At 39.8% G+C, this 19621-nt stretch overlaps 1 protein-coding gene across 3 annotated transcripts in view; it reads left to right on the forward strand.

Annotated features, from left to right (window-relative positions):
* PCNX2 (pecanex 2) overlaps window positions 1-19621 on the forward strand; it is a 297035-nt gene that overhangs the window by 136389 nt on the left and 141025 nt on the right. Inside the window, exons 16-19 of one of the 3 annotated variants that reach the window (XM_027596146.2) lie at window positions 744-853; window positions 2000-2096; window positions 15154-15246; window positions 16063-16213. In XM_027596146.2, the coding sequence (XP_027451947.2) occupies window positions 744-853; window positions 2000-2096; window positions 15154-15246; window positions 16063-16213 (451 nt within the window). The remainder of the gene's footprint in view (window positions 1-743; window positions 854-1999; window positions 2097-15153; window positions 15247-16062; window positions 16214-19621) is intronic. The other 2 variants (XM_027596147.2, XM_027596148.2) reach the window with 2 other exon arrangements.

The raw sequence follows: 19621 nt of genomic DNA on the forward strand, positions 1-19621 counted from the left end.
CAAATGTAGGAATCCAAAGGGGCACCTGCACCCCAGTGTTTATAGCAGCAATGTCCACAATAGCCAAAGTATGGAAAGAGCCAAGATGTCCATCAAAAGATGAATGGATAAAGAGGTGGCATATGTACATACAATGGAATATTATTCAGCCATCAGAAAAGATGAAATCCTACCATTTGCAATGACGTGGATGGAACTTGAACTAAGTCAATCAGAGAAAGATAATTATCATATGGTTTCACTCATATGTGGAATATAAGAAACAAAACAGAGGAGCATAGTGGAAGGGAGGGAAAAATAAAATAAGACAAAACCAGAGAGGGAGACAAACCATAAAGAGACTTAACTATAGGGAACAGACTGAGGGTTGCTGGAGGGGAGGTGGCTGGAGGGATGGGGTAACTGGGTGATGGGCATTAGGGAGGGCACATGATGTAATGAGCACTGGGTGTTATACACAACTGGTGAATAACTGAACTCTACATCTGAAACTAATACACTATATGTTAATTAATTGAATTTAAATAAGATTAGAAAATTTTTTAAAAAATCAATGTGCATAAATAGGCAAAGTTTCTGTGTGTCCCTTAGGTGTTGGTATGTCCACTGGCAGGAGTAATCACAGGACACCATATCCATCTGGCTGGACCTCGGGGCCACACACCCAAGTGTTTTGTAGGTAGTGATCCTGATGTGTTGCACCACCCCTTGGAATGACTTGGTATCTGATGTCTTTTCCTTAGGAACCGTGGAGCACACAGCACATCCCGGCGCTGTTTTCAGCCTTCTGTGGCCTCTTGGTTGCTCTTTCCTACCATCTGAGCAGGCAGAGTAGTGACCCCTCTGTGCTCCTGTGAGTAAGGGGCACACACAGCTGTGCCTGGTTCCCACCGCCCCGCCTTGTCACAGAGGGGAAAGGGCCGAGCGGTGCTCGGAGGGGTTGGACTCTTGGCTGCTCACCTAGCCAACCACTGGGGGAGGGTAGGAGAAAGGCAGGATGGACCAAACACTAATGAAAATCAAGGGTCAACTTTCAGCGCACATTTCACCTTTGCTCTCCTGCTTTGGTAGTAAAATGCACAATGTCGGGAACAGAGGGCTTTTAGCTCCCAAGTGCTGCTTTTGACTTTCCCTTGGGTGAACTATGTGGGCAGCTCCCACCTCAACCAGGCTCCTTTTGGGGTCCATTAAGCAGCATCGCTAGGCGGTTCCTCTGAGGACACACTAGACTGGCATCTCTGAAAGGTTTGTCTTTTGTTCTGTTGCTTTGTGTTGCCAACACAAACCCTCTGGGTTCAAAGTGAAGTTCGTGTCTACATTTAAAATGTATTTAATAATCATCTTCAGTCACTTGAAATATACTTTCCTATCTTCCCTTTAATCTTGTCTTTTAAATCTTTGAGAAATATGCACTTTGGAAGTGGAAATGCTTGGAAATGTTGCCAGAGTGTCCGATATCAACCAACTGATCGTGAGTGATCAGATAATCAATCATCTCGTGTGATTTTTCCAAACTTATGGAAGATTTGGACTTAAGATAGCCATAGCTCTTTGGGGGCCAGAGAAACCATCATTTTAGGCTGCCTGTGTGCAGCAAAATGAAAGGCACAGGAAATGGACAAAAATTAAATATGGTTTGCCTAGCTTTTCCTGTCAAATATTTTGCTGATGTTTTGAATTTTCTTGCCATTTCCTTGTGAGGATGAAGCCCTGGCAGGCTGACCAAAACAGAGAGTCTCTGTGAGCTTAGCTGTCGGCAGTTGGGGTGCCCATACCCCGTACTTGACTCCTTCAACGAGGAGGGAATCTGAAAATCAAAACAGAATATTTGTGATGACTTGACTCTGTACCTCTTTTCCTTTATTATGAATTCGTTAAAGGAGAGAGCCCTTGCTCTTGCCATTTGGGAGTGTGAGGTATCAGGTGAGGCAGTTTACCTCGAACACTGTAATATGCACATATTTTAAAAAGTAAAAGCTGTGCATCTGTTCCTTTTCAGGTCCTTTATTCATTGTAGATTGCTTCCTAAATGTTTACATCAAAACCTGGAAGAACTGGCCGCAGACCCTCTCCCCAAGAAGATGAAAGACTCAGTGGTGAGATATTTGTGTTGTATAATGTATGTAAGAGTTTTGCTTAACATGGCGTGCAACTTGTGGGCAAAGCTCAGGTCCTCGGCGGGGCTCCGGCTAGCCAGGAATGAGTCACCAGTGCAGAAGGAGGTGCCTTGTCTCAATCTACAGCCGACACCTGGAGTGTTGAGCAGCCTGGTGGGTGTGGACCCTTCTAGAGTCTCGGGAAGGCAGATTGCTGTGTCTGCCGCAGGCACTCCCCTGGTCCTCAGTTGATGGCAGTTGCTTGGATATTCCAATGAAACAAGTTCAGTCAATTCCGCCCCCTTCTGGCACCAAGCCGCAGGCCAGCCGTGCCCAAGTCAAAGCTTCTCAAATAAACAGTCCTCCAGGCGGGTTCCTGATGTGCTCCAGGCAGTCCTCTCCACCCCTTCTGGCCTCAGCCTCATGCTGAGCTCAGAGTACTCTGCCCACGTTCAAGGCTGACTTCGGCACAGCCTTTGTTAGGAGACCTTGGGTTTTGGAGAAGGGAGCAACTATATTGGTTGGAGCACATGAAGGGAACAGGAAACAGTAAAAGAAGGAAGAACAGAACACAAAGACTGTTAGAAGAAGGATGCTCTTTCTTTGTCTACCAGGAAAATGGCTTGGGGTGGTTTCAAACATCATTTGAGCAGGTGTAGCTTCTTTGGTATCAACTTCCAAACATGACTGCTTTAAAAAGTAATTGCTCGTCGATTATGTAATCTCCCAATCATTTGTGTGTTGAGCTTGGGGCGGACTGCTGTCTGGAAGGCATGCTTGTCCTGTGTTTTTTTAGGAATGACAGATCAACAGAACAGCAGTTAGTGACCCATTGATTGCAAGCTCCTCCAGCCAGGAGGGGCAGTCTCGTTTCGCTTGGTCTCCACAGTGCCTGCACCCGAAGCTTAGTACACTGCATTGAATTTAGACGAGTTAAACTGCAGTCCGCAATTTCAAGACAATGTGCAGGACTCAGTCAACATGATAATATTGTAAAAAAATTCATACTCAGCCCCCGGTGCCTTTGAATGTGGCTGCAGGGGAAGCTGAAGCTTGGAGGCTTTTTTGACACTGAAAAGGAACCAAAGCGAGGTCACTATGAATAAGGGTGTGGTTCATGAATTTTAAAAGCAGAGGTATGTTTGCAAAGCAGGGCAGGAAGTGAACCTGTAGGGCTTGATGGGATGACAGCTAAAAAGGGGGGAAAACATTTCCCGTTGAAATAGCATCAACAACCTGATCTCCAGTGTTGACGCCAGGAGACTTGCAAGATCAGACTGACATTCCTGGGTCAGTTTCTCTAAAAGCCAGGGAACGGCCTGGTGTCAACCCGAAAGTTTTCCCGTGGATGTCTGAGAAAAACCGTTCTCCCCAAATGTTCCTTGTTTTCATGAATGATGAAGATGCTTTCTGATTGATTGTATTGAAAAATAATGTACGAATAACGATGAAATCCAACAAGCAATTTGCTTGGCGGATGCTGCTAGCATTTCATTAGGATGAGTAGATGCGGTGGGATAGGTGCTGCCTTAGTTTCCATTCATTTTGAAATGCTTTGTGTAATGCAGAGCATTACAAGCATAGCTTGTAGGTGATTTAATGTGGTGTGTGTGTTCTATGCTCTGAAAAGTCTTCTGGTCTAATGATAATATTTTAACAGGACTACCAGATTCAGCTTTTACAGTTTGGTGCATAAAACCTTTTGTGCCCAGTGCAAGTACAAGGTTTTCCTTCTTGTCTCCGATTTTCTTTCTCTCTCTCTCTCTCTTTTCTTCAAGTTCACTTTGTATGAGTAACCCCCAAGGAGCCTCCTCAGATCAGGTTTCCAGCCCTTGTTCCTATTCCAATTCATTTGGCCTGTGATGCGGCCTGCATGTTTACAAGACTGTCTCCTCAGACTGAGCTTCCAGGGACCTCGATCTAGAAACAGAGATGCCCAGCGCTCCATCAGTGGGCCTATACGTTCTCGTATGCGCAATGCCATCTATGCACTCAGTTCATTATCAAAACATGATAGTTAATAGCAATGTAAACTTTCCACTTAGTTCCCTCTTATCCACCTGCCTTAGGAGCCTGGTCTTTCTTTTTCTAAGCTCACTCATCCTCATCAATCTCTACCCTCTACACCCATTCAGCTATGTTACTTCCATTGTACCTATTTTTCTCAGTTTCTAGAAACAAAAAATAGACAAAACAACAAAACAAAGACCTCTTTTTTATCGTTCAACCAGCTTCTTTTTAACCATTGGTTGTATCATCTAGGTTTTTCAGGGGCCATGCTGTCTACATCTGCTGGGTTGTATAGTGTGGGACCAAGGCTTCTTGAGTTTCTTTTTAGGGTTGGAGCATGAAGTGCCACATAAAATGTCACAATGGATTTAAAACATTCAATGTGCTAAGCGCCAATATATTTATTAGTTAAACATGCTTGGAATCACCAATAAAATAGGGAACCAAAACATTAATATTATTGAAGATTGTTTTGGAAGTTCGGGCTCGTGTTAAGTCTGAAAGGAAAAAAAAATGTAGATTACATTATTGTGTATATGTAGATCGCACAGAAAAGTTTATTAAAATCAACTATGATCAATATGAGAATTCATAAATACCCCTAGAGACAAGGAAATTTAGAAAAGCAAGAGCATTCTAACACATCAGAAATAACCTTACAAAATATAATGAAAACATGATCCTACTCACAATAGCAACAAAATATATGAATTGATAATAGGAATGATTTTAACAAGTAGTGTCAGAAATAAAGAAAACCATAGCAGTCTATTAAAATGTAAATGACGTTCTGAATAAGTGTTGATAAATAGACATGACTTGATTTTGGATAGGAAGCCCGAGATTTATTAAATGCCAATTCTTTCTAATAAATTTATAGGTCTAATATTGTTCAAAACAGTTCCAGAGGAATTATACTCATAACTTGGGGAAATAATTCTAAGGTTCATTTAGAAGAATATCCATTAATAATAGTTTTTAAAAAAATCTGGAGAAGAATAAGAAAGAAGAACTTAGCACTTTGAGATATAAGAGTATATTGTAAACATTGAGTAATCACAAAAAAATTATGAGACTCATCCAAGACTAGAGAATGGGATTAGTGAATCAGTAAAACACAGAAAGGAGGCAAATTATTTATATAAATGTATTATGTGAAAATTAAGTGTCACAATCAAGAATGGATTAATCAATGTATGGTGTTGAGGTCATTGTTTAGCAGTGGGAGGGGAAAAAATAATTTTGTGTGCTGATCCCTCACCAGACACCAATGTAAGTTAGAAAGACAAAGAGCAAATGAGACTTTTCCATCTCTGATACTATGGCAGGCTGAATTATTTTAACCAAACTCTTTCCAGTTCTGAATAAAATACAAAAAAAAAAAAGTCCTTCTTAAATGTGACAAAAAACTGACAAAAAGATAAGGAATTATTAAGTCAAAGTCAAAATTTAAGTGAACAGGAGGAAGCAGAGCTGGAAGCCTTCTTTTGCCTCAAGGGCGTCTGCCCAACCAGGGGATCCTGAGTCTCAGTTGTCAGCCCTCAAGCTGTGGGGCAGAGAAACTAAAGCCAAGGCTTCCAGGTTGGGTGTGTGATGTGAGACCATGTGCTCATCAAGCTGGGGCACTGAAGCACCCACCTTCAGAGGGAGGATGAACCAGAAGAAATCTCTCCCGTCCTCCTCAGCGCCAGGGGAATGCAAGCAGACGCGCTTCGGTGTTGAACATAACGGCAACAGAATCCTTGAGATGTAGTCTGCCATGGGTTTTCAGTCCCAGTTCTAACACCTGCATGGCACAAAAACGCTAAATTTATGAATCGAGATTGAAGTGGCCCCCAACTGGAAAAACACCTCATGGCAAAACCAAACATGAATCCTCCCTAGAGGATTCTTTCCTCCTAGGTCTCCAAGTGTTCCCCAAACAAGTTTTCTAAGGAAAATGAGCAGCTCTCAATAAAAAAAAAAAAAAAAAAAAAAAAAAAAAAATTAAACTATGCAAGGAAACAAAGAACCAGTAGAAACAGGTCTTTAAGTACTTCACATTACTGGAACTATCAGACACAGATTTTATTTTATTTTATTTATTTATTTTTAAAAAGTTTATTTATTTGAGAGAACATGAGAGAGAGAGCATGAGTGGGGGCCAGAGGGCAGAGGGAAAGGGAGAAACAGGCTCCCTGCTGAGCAAGGAGCCCGACTTGGGGCTTGATCCCAGGATCCTGAGATCATGACCTGAGCTGAAGGCAGATGCTTAGCTGACTGAGCCCCCCAGGCGCCCCCAGACACAGATTTTAAAACAACTATACCGACTGTGTTTAAAGGAATGAAAGGTAAAACTTATAGACAATAGAAAATATTAAAATGATCCAGTATGTTTGAAAGAGAACCAAATAGACCTTCCTAAACAAAAAACAAACCAGAAAATGAAACAGTTGAAGAAAACAAAACAAAGCACACACACACACACACACACACACACACACACACACACACACACACACAGAGGAGATTAGATGCCTCCGATGAGAGAATTAGTGAACTAAAAGAAGAAAGTATCTAGGGTGTAACACTGACAGACATAAAATTAAGAAATACAAAATAAAGACGAAGACATGTGAAAGGGAGTAAGAAGATCTAACATATATCTAATCAGAATTTCAGAAAAATGGGGGGGAGAGAGACCAGAGCATCATCGATGTCTCATGAGATCATATCTGAGAATTTACCAGAAGTGACGAAAGACACTGATCTGGAGATTCAAGCATCCCAGTGAATCACATGCAGAGTAAAACACAGGAATCCACACTGGAAAAACCATAGTGAAACTGCAGACACCAAAGACGCAGAGCATCTTAAAGCAGTCAAACAAAACAAACGGATTACATTCAAATGAATGACAAACAGAAAGCTCCCTTATCAAAATCAATCATAGAAGGCAGATGTTTGATGTATTTAATGTTCTGTAAAAAAAGTAACTGCCAAGGTAGAATTCTATGCCCAGTGAAAATATCTTCAAAGGTGGGCAAAATAAAAATATTTTAGACAAGCAGAAGCTGAGAGACTCTTGCTAAGTGTAATGCTGAGGAATATTTTTCAGATGGTCTCAGATGGGAAGTCTAATTTGCATGAAAGTGCAAAGAGAAATTTAAACAAACATTAACTGTATAAAACCAGAAGAAGAGGATAACCTACAACTTTGGATGGAAGGAAAAAGGGACCCAAGACTTAAAAATTCTTAGTAATGTCCAGGAGACAAATAAAGGTACTGATTAACTCAAGACGGTGATAAGTGAAGTATGCATGTTGGAATGTTTGGTGTAACTGCTAAAGGAATAGAAACATAGTATGTAACTTCCTATTCTGTACAGAGGGGAAAAACAGAATGATAAAAAACAGTTCTTCATCAGTAACAAAACATAACAGGACTCCTCTGTGAAACTCTGCTTAAAAGTCAGTTCCAGGTGGGTTATAAACCCAAATACAAGATGACAAAACCTGAAAGTGCTTAGAATCATAATAAAGGAAGTTATCTTTATGATAATTCTAGGGTAGGAAAGAATTTTTTAAACAAGATAAAAAAGGAAGTTCATTACAATTACGACCTCTGATTGATCAAATAATACCCAAAAAGAGATTTAAAGAAAAAATAAGCCACAGAATGGGAAACAATTTTTAAAATATGTATAGTAGATAAAGCACTAGTGTTGAGATGAATATGAAATTGTTATAAATCGATAAGAAAGCCAGGTATCTCAATTAAAAATGGCCAAAAGACTTATACATGCACTTCACAAGGGAGAAAATAAAAATAGCCAAAACCATGAATATGTATGCAAACTAATTAATAATCAGGAAACTCCACACTAAAACCACACCAAGTTACCGTTTCATACTTACTAGACTGACAAAAAAATGAAAAGTTCTCACAATATTAAGTGTAGAGCGAGGGAACTCTTACGTACTGTTGGTGGTAGTGTAAATTAGTATATCTGCTTTGGAAACAATTTGGTATCATAAAAGTTGAAGACACACACTACAGCCAGCAATTCTACTCCTAGATATTTATCCTGGAGCAAATCTTGCCCCTTTGTACCAGAATACACATATAAGATTTTTCCTCATTGCATTTATTCATAAGGGCCCTAAGCTGAAGCCATTGGAAATTGCACCAACAGTGGAATGCGTAGTATACAGCCAAGGAAGAGACCTTAACCATAGCCATATGCAATGGTGTGGGTGAGTCAGCCACATAATGTTGAGCAAAGGAAGCAAGACATAAACAATATGTCTAGTCTGGTGTCATCTATTGGGTAAAAATAGGTCAACCAAATTGCTTACATTACATACATAAGGAGCAAATCATTCTTGTTTAAAGAGTAAGAAGCTTACTTTCACCACAGTCAGGATAGTTGATATGGACCCCCCAAGAGGGGAAAGAAAGGTTTGTGATCAGGGAGCCACATAAGGGATTTCTTGGGTACTAGAAATACTAGATTTCTTGAATCAGTTGGTAGTCACTGAGATGTTCACTTTATAATTATTTTTTAAATTGTACATATGTATTTTAAGCCCTTTCTTATATGCCCGGCTCACAATTTTAAAAATGTAAAAGAAATTTTCAAAAAGTATGAAATAAAATCAAACATTTATTCTAATTCTAGAAAAGGGATAATTTTCCAGGCTTGGAATTTATAAAATGAAAAGAAATAAAACACTCACACATACACACATAGTTAGATGTGAGTACATAAAACTTTTAAACGTCTATATGTTTAAAGGCAATAAAATTAAATAATTTGGTAAAATATTCATTGCAAATTTGACAAGTTAAATATCTTTCTTATACCAACAACTGAGTTTAATTTTTAAAACTCTATAAGCAAATGATATCAATATATATATTTCATTTAGGGACAAAATATTTACAAGTAACTGTGAGAATTCTGTTTACCCTACTTATACAGAAAGAAATGCAAATTAAAGTTTGATGGCTTTTTTTTTTTTTTGAGAGAGAGAGAGAGAGCGCGCGCATGAGCACGAGCCAGGGGGAGGGGCAGAGGGAGAGGGAGAGAATCTCAAGCAGGCCCCATGCCCAGTGCGGAGCCTGACCCAGGGCTCCATCTCACGACCCTGATATCATGACCTGAGCCGAAATCTAGAGTCAGATGCTTAACTGACTAAGCCACCCAAGTGCCCCCAAATGGCATTCTTTTTTTGTCCACTCAGTCAACACAGGATAAATTAATGATATGGCCAACTGGGACAAGATGAGATTTCTTAGATATTGTTTATATATGTGTAAATTATTACAATCATCTGGAAAAGCATAATTTGTCAAGAATTATAAAATTCATAACCTATAATATAATAAATTGATTTGTCAGAGTTCTTCTAGAGAACGAATTTAAAATACGAAAAAAAGATTTAGGTGCACAAAGATCATGATTGCAGCATAATTCATCATGGCAAAAAATGGAAAACAACCTAAAACCTAGAAGTCAGGGAATGCTTGCACTAAATATGGCACATTCATTTTCATTCATGAAATTAATGTTTTTAGTTTCCACTCTGGCACTGTTTGTATGTGTATATGTTTATGGCATCACAAGGTGGAAAATTTGTTTGTCATTAAGTGACGATTAATAAGTCTTACAATAATATACATATATAGTACTTACAAAAGAAAGTACGGTTGAAAAAGGTATAAAATTATATGCACACTACAATTAGACCTTTATAAAATATGCATAGATAAACCCATATACATCATGATGACAGCTAGAACCATGCCTCAGCATTCACAGGCAAAAATACTGGCCCAGAAAGCATAAGAATGCTAATATTGTTAGTGTCAGGATATAATGATCACAAATGATCTATTCCCTTTTTTTGTGTTGTAGAGCGCTACAATAGTATGTTATCCTATAATGGAAGCAGTAATTAATACTAAAAAATTGCAGAGACCTAAATTTGCATCTTGCTCAGATATTTTGTAATCTGATTTTTGTAACACCTAACATCATATGGTTCACTTTTAAGACTCAGGATATTTATCAAAATGAAGCAAAGATTCTAAACCTCTTGTTTAAATAAGTAATTCAACAGACTCAGAGTTATTAGCCTTCAAGCATGTGAAGGAAGAAGGCAGCACCAGTAATTCTCCTTCTGTATAACAAAACTAAAACTAAAACCTCACACATACTTGTGTCTTTTAGAAACAGAGATGTATAACATATATTAAAATCAGCAAAGTCATTTAATAAGAAAACCAAAATTACAAACTTTTTACTAGTATTAAAGACTATTTTCATAGGATGCAACAGTCCTTGAGGTCCAGGTGTTTTCAAGATTGCTTTTATAAAAAAATAGTATTTTCACATTTGCTACCCTGTAACTGCATTTAAGACACACAATTCAATGCACATGAAAAGGAGATGTTTGTAAGAATAGTACTTGTGCATTAGTAAGTACAGTGTTGTTTCATGAATGAATGTGTTTATCAGATTCTGCTGCACTTCATACTTTTTGTAAAGGCACATGTATACAACATGTTTCTACGAAAAAAAATATTTTCAGGAATAAAATTTTTGGAGTAGAATAATATCAGCTTTTTGGTGGCTGTAGGGAAAGAGGGAGCCATTTTCTTTTTATTTTGCTGATGTTACTTTTACCCATGTTAACAGAGTGGTCTATGGTTTCATTAATTAGCAGTAGCTTGAGGGGCACCTGGGTGGCTCAGTCGGTTAAGCGTCTGCCTTTGGCTTGGGTCATGATCCCAGAGTCCTGGGATTGAACCCCACATCAGGGAGCCTGCTTCTCCCTCTCCCTCTGTTCCTCCCCCACTGCTCCTTCTCTCTTTCTCTCTCTCTCTCCCCTTCTCTCTCTCAAATAAATAAATACATCTTAAAAAAAATTAACACTAGCTTGAAAAGCTCAATAATTACCATTTGCTATCATGTTTGGTGAAGAGTCTGTTCAAAACTTTGCCCATTTGCAGCTGGGAATGAGGGTGGAGAAAAACTGTTTGACTTATTATTGATTTCTAAAGTTCTTTTTTTTTTAATTTTTAAAGTTCTTTATATATTAATATAGGTAAAAGTTCTTTGTTGGATATATGTTTTGCAATTATTTTTCTCAGTACCTGGCTTGCCTTTTCATTTTATAACAATGTATTTTGAAGAGCAAACGTTTTAAATTTTCATGAACTCCAATTTAATGACTTCTTTTCTTTTAAACCTCCACCTTTTGGTGTTCTATTTAAGAAAGCTTTGCCAATCCCAAGGTCACTTAAGATTTCCTCTTAGGCTTTCTTCGAGAAATTCAATAGTTTAAGTTAGGTTTATAATGCACATTGAGTTAAGTTTCGTATGTGACATGAAGGAAATGTCAAGGTTTTTTTGTTGTTCTTTTGGTTTTTTTGTAGATAGCTATCTAGCTAGTTGTTCCAGTTATTTTTGTTGAAAAAATTATCTTTTCCTCATTTAGGGAAAAGCTGTCATTTCATCTTGGCACTTTAGCTTAAAACCCATTGACTGTATATATTCTGATCTGGGCTCTTTCTTCTGTTCTCTTGATCTAAATATATATTTTGCTCCAATACCATCAATACCTGATTCCTGCAAGTTTGTAATAAGCCTTGAAATCAGATATTGTATATCTTCCAACTTAGTTCTTCCTTTTCAAAGTTGCTCTACCTTTTCTAGGTCCATTGCATTTCCAAGTAATTTTTGAACTAGCTTGCCAATTTGTACAAAAAAAACCTATTAGGATTTGATCTCCTGATCAAATCCACTGGATCTACCAATTTAGTAAGAATTAACTTCTTAACAATACTGAATCTTCAAATCCATGAACATGATATGTCTCTCCATTTATTTCTTTAGTTTCTCCCAGCAGGGTTTTGTAGTTTTCAATGTACGGGTCTTGTACATTTTTGTCAAATTTATCCCTAAGTATTACATATTTTTTATGCTAGTGTAAATGGTATTTTAAAAACTAAGTATGTAAAATGATGGTCAGCATCATTAGCCATTGGAAAATGCAAATTAAAGCCTTAATTAGATACCACTACAGCAAGATTTCTCAACCTCACACTATTGACATCCTGGGCCTCATAATTCTGTGGTCAGGGACTGTCCTGTGCATTGTAGGATATTTAGCTGCATCCCTGGCCTCCACCCACCAGATGCCAAGGTCACTCTCCCTCTCCCTGAAATGTAATAGTAGACAATGTCTCAAGACATTGCCAAATGTTCCTGGGGAGGTAAAATTGTCCCTGGCTGAGGACTACTGTGCTACACAACCCTGGAATGGCTAAAATAAAGAATACTGACCACACCAAGAGTAGGCAAGGACATGGAGTAATTGGAACTCTCACCCAGTGCCAGTGAGAATGCAAAAAGTTTCCGAGGACTTTGGAAAACTGTGTGGCAGTTTCTTAAGAAGTTAAGTCTAAACCCACCATGTGTTCCAACCATTCTACTAAAAGCATTTACAAAGAGAAATGAAAGCCCATGTCCAGAGACATGGCCATGAATATCTATAGCAGCTTTATTGGTAATTGCCAGAAACTGGAAATAAATCGAATGTCTACCCACAGGTGGATGGATTAACACACCGTGCTGTGTGTACACCAAGGAATATTACACAGCCATAAACAGCCATAGACTATTCATACAGACAACAACATGGATTACTATCAGAATAATTACACTGAGTGAAAGAAGCCAAATCAAGGAAGAATACACATTCTACAATTCTATTTATATCACATTCTAGGGAATGGAATAAACCATCGTTATGGTGCAGATCAATGATTGTCTGTGGACAGAGGAGAGAAGGGGGCATAGGTTAGCAAAGATCAGGAGAGTAGACTTTGGGGTGTGATGGTTGTGCTACTTACCCTAATTGTGATTTTGGATTTCATGTGGATGTTCATATGTCAAAACTCATCACATGGTACACTTTATATATATATGCAGGGTTTTGTATGTCAGGCATACCTCCATAGAGCGGTTTAAAAATTACAATACAGAAAAGCAAATCGCAGGAGGAATATTCTAATAAGCCTGTGCAATCGTTTGTATTTACAAGGGATACTCATGACACTGACAAAAATCAATGGAATTCCTGTATGTCATCCAACTGTGAAAAAAATAACAATAATCAGAGCTCATTCTCCCTTTTGCTTTGAGAAACCCAGAAATGTAACCCTCCCCTCCTTGGCAATTCCCCTGATGGCCCACTATTTTGCCTTTAGGCAAGGATGGTTGGTCAATTATAGATAATGCTTAATTTTAAATTAGAAAATTTGGGAAAATGTTTATTTTCCTTTTGGGTTAGCGTTCAGTAGTTTTTAAATGACATAAAACCACATCAGTGAAAACTAGGAAGGAAAAATTAACTTCTTTTCACAGCCTAAAGACTTAATGAGTTATAGATCTTTCCTTCGGGAAGGTCTGGCCTTTTATAAATCTTTGGAATGAAAGGAGATACCTGAATTTTGGCCATTTATTAATAGTAAATTTCTGGTGAAAACCTGTGATCACAGAAATTTTATAGATTCAGAATGAAAAAACCAGTGATTTGCCCTGCTTAAAAATCAGGGAAATTCTTACCACCTTTTAACCAAATTATTCATACCATTACTAAGAATAAATCTAGAAGTTAGTTTATCACTATATGATTTCTCCCATATTCAATACCTGTATGTGAATTGTAAAACAACTTTAACAGATAATTGGTAAATTGACATTGAGAATTATCTCTTCACTGTATTATTATTTTTTAAAGATTTTATTTATTTATTTGAGAGAGTGTGTATGCGTGTGCACACACATGAGGCGGGGAGGGGCCAAGGGGGAAGAGGAGAGAGGAGAGGGAGAGAGAGAGGATCTCAAGCAGAGTCCCTGCTGAGTGTGGAGCCTGATGTGGGACTCGATCCCATGACCCTGAGATCACGACCTGAGATGAAGCCAAGAGTTGGACACTCAACCAACTGAGCCACCCAGGCACCCCCTTCACTGTATTATTAATTACATTAACCAGGCATGTTGACTTTTTCATCATATCGTTCAAGGTCATTATTAGTCCATTTAAGCTGTCTTTCTGATTTCTTCCTATCACTTTGGGTGTCAATTCAGTCAGAATGCCAGCAGCACGACCTGCAAGAACATCACATTTTAATTTTAAAAACAAGAAAAGAAAAGGGGAGGGAGATGTAGGGAAACAGATATACACAGATACAATTTTCTGGCAGAGAGCATTCAAAACAATTATTTAGGAGGCATAATTCCTTTTCAATATGAGATATTGATATATTTATAACGATGGTTTCAGAGTTTTCAGGTGTGTGGTACCTTAAAATGTTCAATAATTGTGTACCACAGCAAGTTGGCCTCTGTAGAAAGAAAAAATTTGATGGTCCTTTGTGTCTCTTTTAGATCTATCGGCCAGCAGTATTGTGCTTGATTTGCACTAACAAGCCATCCTCCATATAATATTAATGCAGTATTAATAACATTCTTTGGTCTACCGTTGCTTTGTTTTCCCCCAGCCCCTGCTCACGGCTACAATTTTATGAGATGGAAAATTTATTAGCAACTAAAATGTGAAATCCATTCTGGTCCAAAGAAATAAGTGAATGTGTAAGAAGCTTGTATTTGGCAAACAGCCTGCACACAAGCTATACTAAAGCCAAGTTGAGATGATTAGCACTTTACCCTCCTTTATCACACCATGGGGTCTTGTATCTGATCTCTGTTTGTAGAGAAGAACCTTATGCCTCTCACACGTGTAGAAAACTGTTTTTCTGCTGTGGGTTGCAGGTGCAGGCCAACCTTGCCCTGTGCATCCCCCTTTCCCCACCCTTCGCCTTGTTCTCACTGATGGTCCCAGTATGTGCCACTGGGAACATACCAGGTAAGTGACACGCCGAGAGAGTAGGTTATACAGAGTCAGGATCCTGTCACTTGACTTGACCGGTGACTACAGAGTTGCTGAGAGAGACAAAGAGGAGCAGACTTTACAGTTGGTTCTCTCTTTGCAGAAGGATATCTTAAAATCGGATCTCGTTATCTGCTCGGGGGCTGCTGTTCTGTCATTTGCAGTCAGTGCCAGCACCGTGTTCCTGTCCTTGCGAGTACGTATCCTTTCGACTTTATACTCTCCCCACATCCTTAGTTTCCCTAATAACAGAGCCCGTTGTGGAGTTCCAGGGTACTGGCAGGATAATGGAGTCAGAGGAGGAAAACAAAAGTCCAGCTGAGAGGTTTAAGGAGCATATCTATGTGCTGTGAAGGGTTATGTCCAAGATGAGACTTGGTGCACATGGCAGATTGGGTTCAAGTGCTTTATTCTTTGTCTTCCCGCACCTGGGGAGTGATGTTGTTGGCTAGAGCAACAACACACATCCTGGGACCTGGGGGTAGTAAGACAGGCTGACGGCACACTACAGGGATCAGAAACTGGAGGCATTAACATATCAGGAGTCAGACAGAGGTCCTGGAGCCAAAAGGAGCTTTGGAACCTAATTTCCAATTAGAAAAACAAATGTGGAGAGGTCTAGATGGGATTTCTGGCTTGAAGTTTCAACAGTTACTGTCTCCTTATAAAAGTATTATATGCTCAGGCACTCCTTCCAACAAAGGAAAGTCTATTAGTTACATTTGTTATTCTCAACCTCTTCTTTTAAAAAACAATGGCAACAAAGCCAAAGGGCAGAGTTCCCTTGGCCTTTGAACTTCCTGGGGCCAGCTCTTTACCCCCCACTCAGTGGCTCCCAACCCAGGTGGGTTTCTGTGGAAGAAATGTTCAGAAGCCTGTAACAAGAACTGGGGTTGCCTCTCTGTTCTGCTAGAGGGAAGAGGGGAAGGGCAGTGGTGTTATGGATTATTCATGGGCATCCCTCCCCTCTCCTGCGAGGCTAAACAATGAGATTTGCCCTCTTGTATCACAGCCATTTCTCAGTGTTGTGCTGTTTGCCCTGGCTGGCTCGGTGGGATTTGTGACCCATTATATGCTCCCTCAGCTCCGCAAGCACCATCCATGGATGTGGATTTCACACCCTGTTCTTAAAAACAGAGAGTATCAGCAACGGGAAGTGAGAGGTCAGTAATATATCCCTCGTTCAAAAAAAAAATGATGCGGTGGTAGGCATCCTTTAAACCAGAGGATGTGCACAACCAATGTGAATGTCTGAATGTGGTAAAACTATACACTCAATGCGGTAAAACTATACACTCAAGAATGGTTACAATGGTAGATGTTACATTGCATCTGTTTTACCACAATTTAAAAAAGGGGGGGAGTGTATACCTTGGAGTATGCAGTATTGTTCCAGAACAAGAAAGTTAAAGTGGAGAGAATTAGAACTGTGTTTTATAAAAATAGTAATTGGTTGTTTAGTATTGGGGAAGATGAATTTAGATCATTCAGTCCTGAAGATTATGCTGCTCCAGCTTAAGTTGACTGGGGACCAGGAAGAAGACTTCACAGCCCTCCCATCCTCCACAAAGTGTTTTTTTTTTGGGGGGGGGTTGCTGGGCAGGGATGTAGCAGAAACTGTTGAACCTTTAGGACCTCTGAACCCTTGAACTTCGCTTCATGGCTTTGCTCACTTTGACCCATGCTTGTTTGCCTTAGGAGTTCTCGGGGCTATTTCTGGTCACGATCATGTCATAGCCTGGTAATCCAGACAGTGTCAGAACTTCCAGATAAGAAATCTCAGGAATTTCTCTGGTAGCTCTTCCCTTGCTCTGTGATCCAACAGATGGCGGAAGGATTGATTTATCCCCATTTTCAGACACATTGAAGTCATCGGTCACAGTCTATAGCTATAGTTTATAACTAGCTAGTGCCAGTTATAACTTTATAGCCCATTGTAACCTCTCTGTTGTAGAGGGAGACAGTCAGTTGTCACCCTGCCAGGCACAAGGGTATGTGAGTGGCGCCAAGATTTGCTGACTTGCAGGAATGTACTGGACTCCCCAGGCTGGTCAGCAGTAACGTCGGTAGATTAGTGTGACAAAGGGAAAAGGGGACAAAATACTTTAAAAATGAAGAAGCGAAAAGAATCACTTAAAACGCCATCAAGAGCATTTTGTCAAGGAACATCTCTGGGTGGGTATGAGGAGCTGCCTTAATTTAAAACAGCCAACTCAGAAAAATTGTAGATTGTTTCCTGGAGAAATATGGCACATGGGTCTGTTGCCCAGATAGGGTTTAGAAGGTGGAGAGGGGTCACCCCGACCTCTCTGCCCTCAGAGACTTGCTTCTCATCTGCAACACCAGCAGCTAGCTTAAGGGTCAAGTTTAATATATTTGTGCTTAATATATATATATAATATGTAATATATATTATATTAATATGTATATATTTTAATTAATTTAATATATATATATTTTTAAATGCCCTGTTCAATTTCAGGTGCTACTTCAATGCAAATTATTATCAGTGTTACAAAACCTGAAGGAAGACGGGCTCAGAGTAGGTGCAATGTGTAATGGTTAGTTCATGTTACAGCCTACTTGTGGAGAGAGGTGCATCCCAGACGGATGCCTGCCAGTGGATAGGTGGAGCAACCAGAGGAAACCAGTTTCTACGGAGCTTCTGCAAGTGTTAAGGTCACATCCACCTTTCATTTTCTAAATCTTTAGGAAGAACTAAGTTTTGGCAAAAGTACTGGAGTATTTGGGGCTTTATTATTTTGGTGTCATTCGTTTTGGGTGGAGATTTGAAGTATGAGGCTTTGCCTCAGGAGGCTGCATATCTATATCCATATCAGCTATACCTCGATCTCTGCTTAGATATTTGGATGCCCTGGGATGAGCACAGAGAACTTGTCAAATTGAGAGAAAGAAAAATAAGACAGATGAAGCTCAGGCCAAGCTTACTGTGGCGGTTCAGAGTGTGGAATTCAGCAGTGAAAATACTGAATTCAGCATCCAGTAGTTTAGTTCAAAATCTGTTTGTTTTGGTTTTGGTTTTTTGTTTGTTAGTGTGGTTGTTTTCTTCCCTGAATCCAGTGGAGCCCAGTTTAAAATAGAATCATTTAGATATTTTAAACTTGCATGACCTTTTCAGTACACGATTCAAGTCCAGGTGAGTGTGAGTGTGTTTGTATGTTGATGGCTCCTCTTTGAGGGCCGAGTGACCAGGCGGTGCTGGGTCTCCGTCCCATACACTGGGCTGGGAGCTCACGTCTGTTAGCACGGGCTCAAGCCCAGACTCTGTGGATGTTTCTCCCTTGCCTGCATTAGCTGTTCATAAGCCACCTGAAATCTAGCCAAGAGTAATAGATTTGACAAATTAGGCATATAATGAAGAACAGATTGCATTGCAAAATTGTGTGCATTAGAAGGAAAATCCAAATATTTAAAATATGTTGGTATGAACTCATTGAAAAGCCATTACTCATTTTGGTATCATCTGGTCCCGAGTTTCCTTCCTCCTCTTCCTGGCCTTCTGCCTTCTAGATAGTTCACTCTTTATTTCTTCTACTCCCAAGAAAACACGCACAGGAAATTCAGACCAATTGTATACTTTTTAATGTGAAACGGTGCTCAAATCTCCTTTCTCATAGGATCACAGAATATTATAACTGGAAAAGAAGAGAGAGCAGAGCAGGGTGAGCAGGTCTGTGGCATAGCAGGAGAATCCCCTAATCCCATGGCAGACATTGCTAACTGAGAACAATCCGAAAACTGGGCCTGGGGCAGACATTGAATTGGTGTGTGAGATGAGGCATATGTGCCGTCCTGTCTTAGAGTTTATAGAATGCCATCCCACCCTTTACATAGGAGGAAACAGAAGCCTACAGAAGTCAAGGCACATAACTTCAGTCCCAGCAAGTGTGTGGCCAATGAGTGAGCAGAACCCAGGGCATCTTCCTCCAGTCCAGTGCTCTTTCTGCTACCCGCTCTGCTATTGGGCTAACGGGCCAATCGGTTGTAGTTTGGATGCGGCTCTTAGACAGCATGGTGCCACAGTCATTGTTACCCGGAAGGGCCCTATCACTGCAGTAGGCCCTGTAGAGTCCAACATGCCATAGTCGAAGGCCAACTCTACAAAGCTTTAATCCCCGGGTTGAAACAGACTCACCACAATGAATTCTGGGTATTCTTGTGGTTTCTCCAATATACTCCATTCTCTGACTGTCCTCTCTTTGCTGTTCCCTTCGCCTGCAATACTTTTTCCCAAGCATCACTAGACTCAGGCCAGATGATTCATCCTTCAGGTCTCTGTTTAAAAAATCAGTCCCTCCAGATGTCCTTCCCTGACCACCTGGCTCAGACTAACTTCCCGGCTGCTCCCCTGAACCTCCCTTTCCATCATATTCTCTCAAATGAGTGTGAGCAACGTGTCTGTTTGCTCGTGGTGGTCCTTCACTGCTTACCATGGTGCTGGGCACAGAAGTGTGTTTACTGAATGGCACTTCATTTAAATATCATCTGCTTTCTATTTGCTAGAACAAATTTAAACTTGGTGTGTATACTTTCATTTGGTTTACTTTCTC

The sequence above is a fragment of the Zalophus californianus genome, chromosome 15, assembly GCF_009762305.2.
Source record: "Zalophus californianus isolate mZalCal1 chromosome 15, mZalCal1.pri.v2, whole genome shotgun sequence".
Taxonomy (NCBI): domain Eukaryota; kingdom Metazoa; phylum Chordata; class Mammalia; order Carnivora; family Otariidae; genus Zalophus; species Zalophus californianus.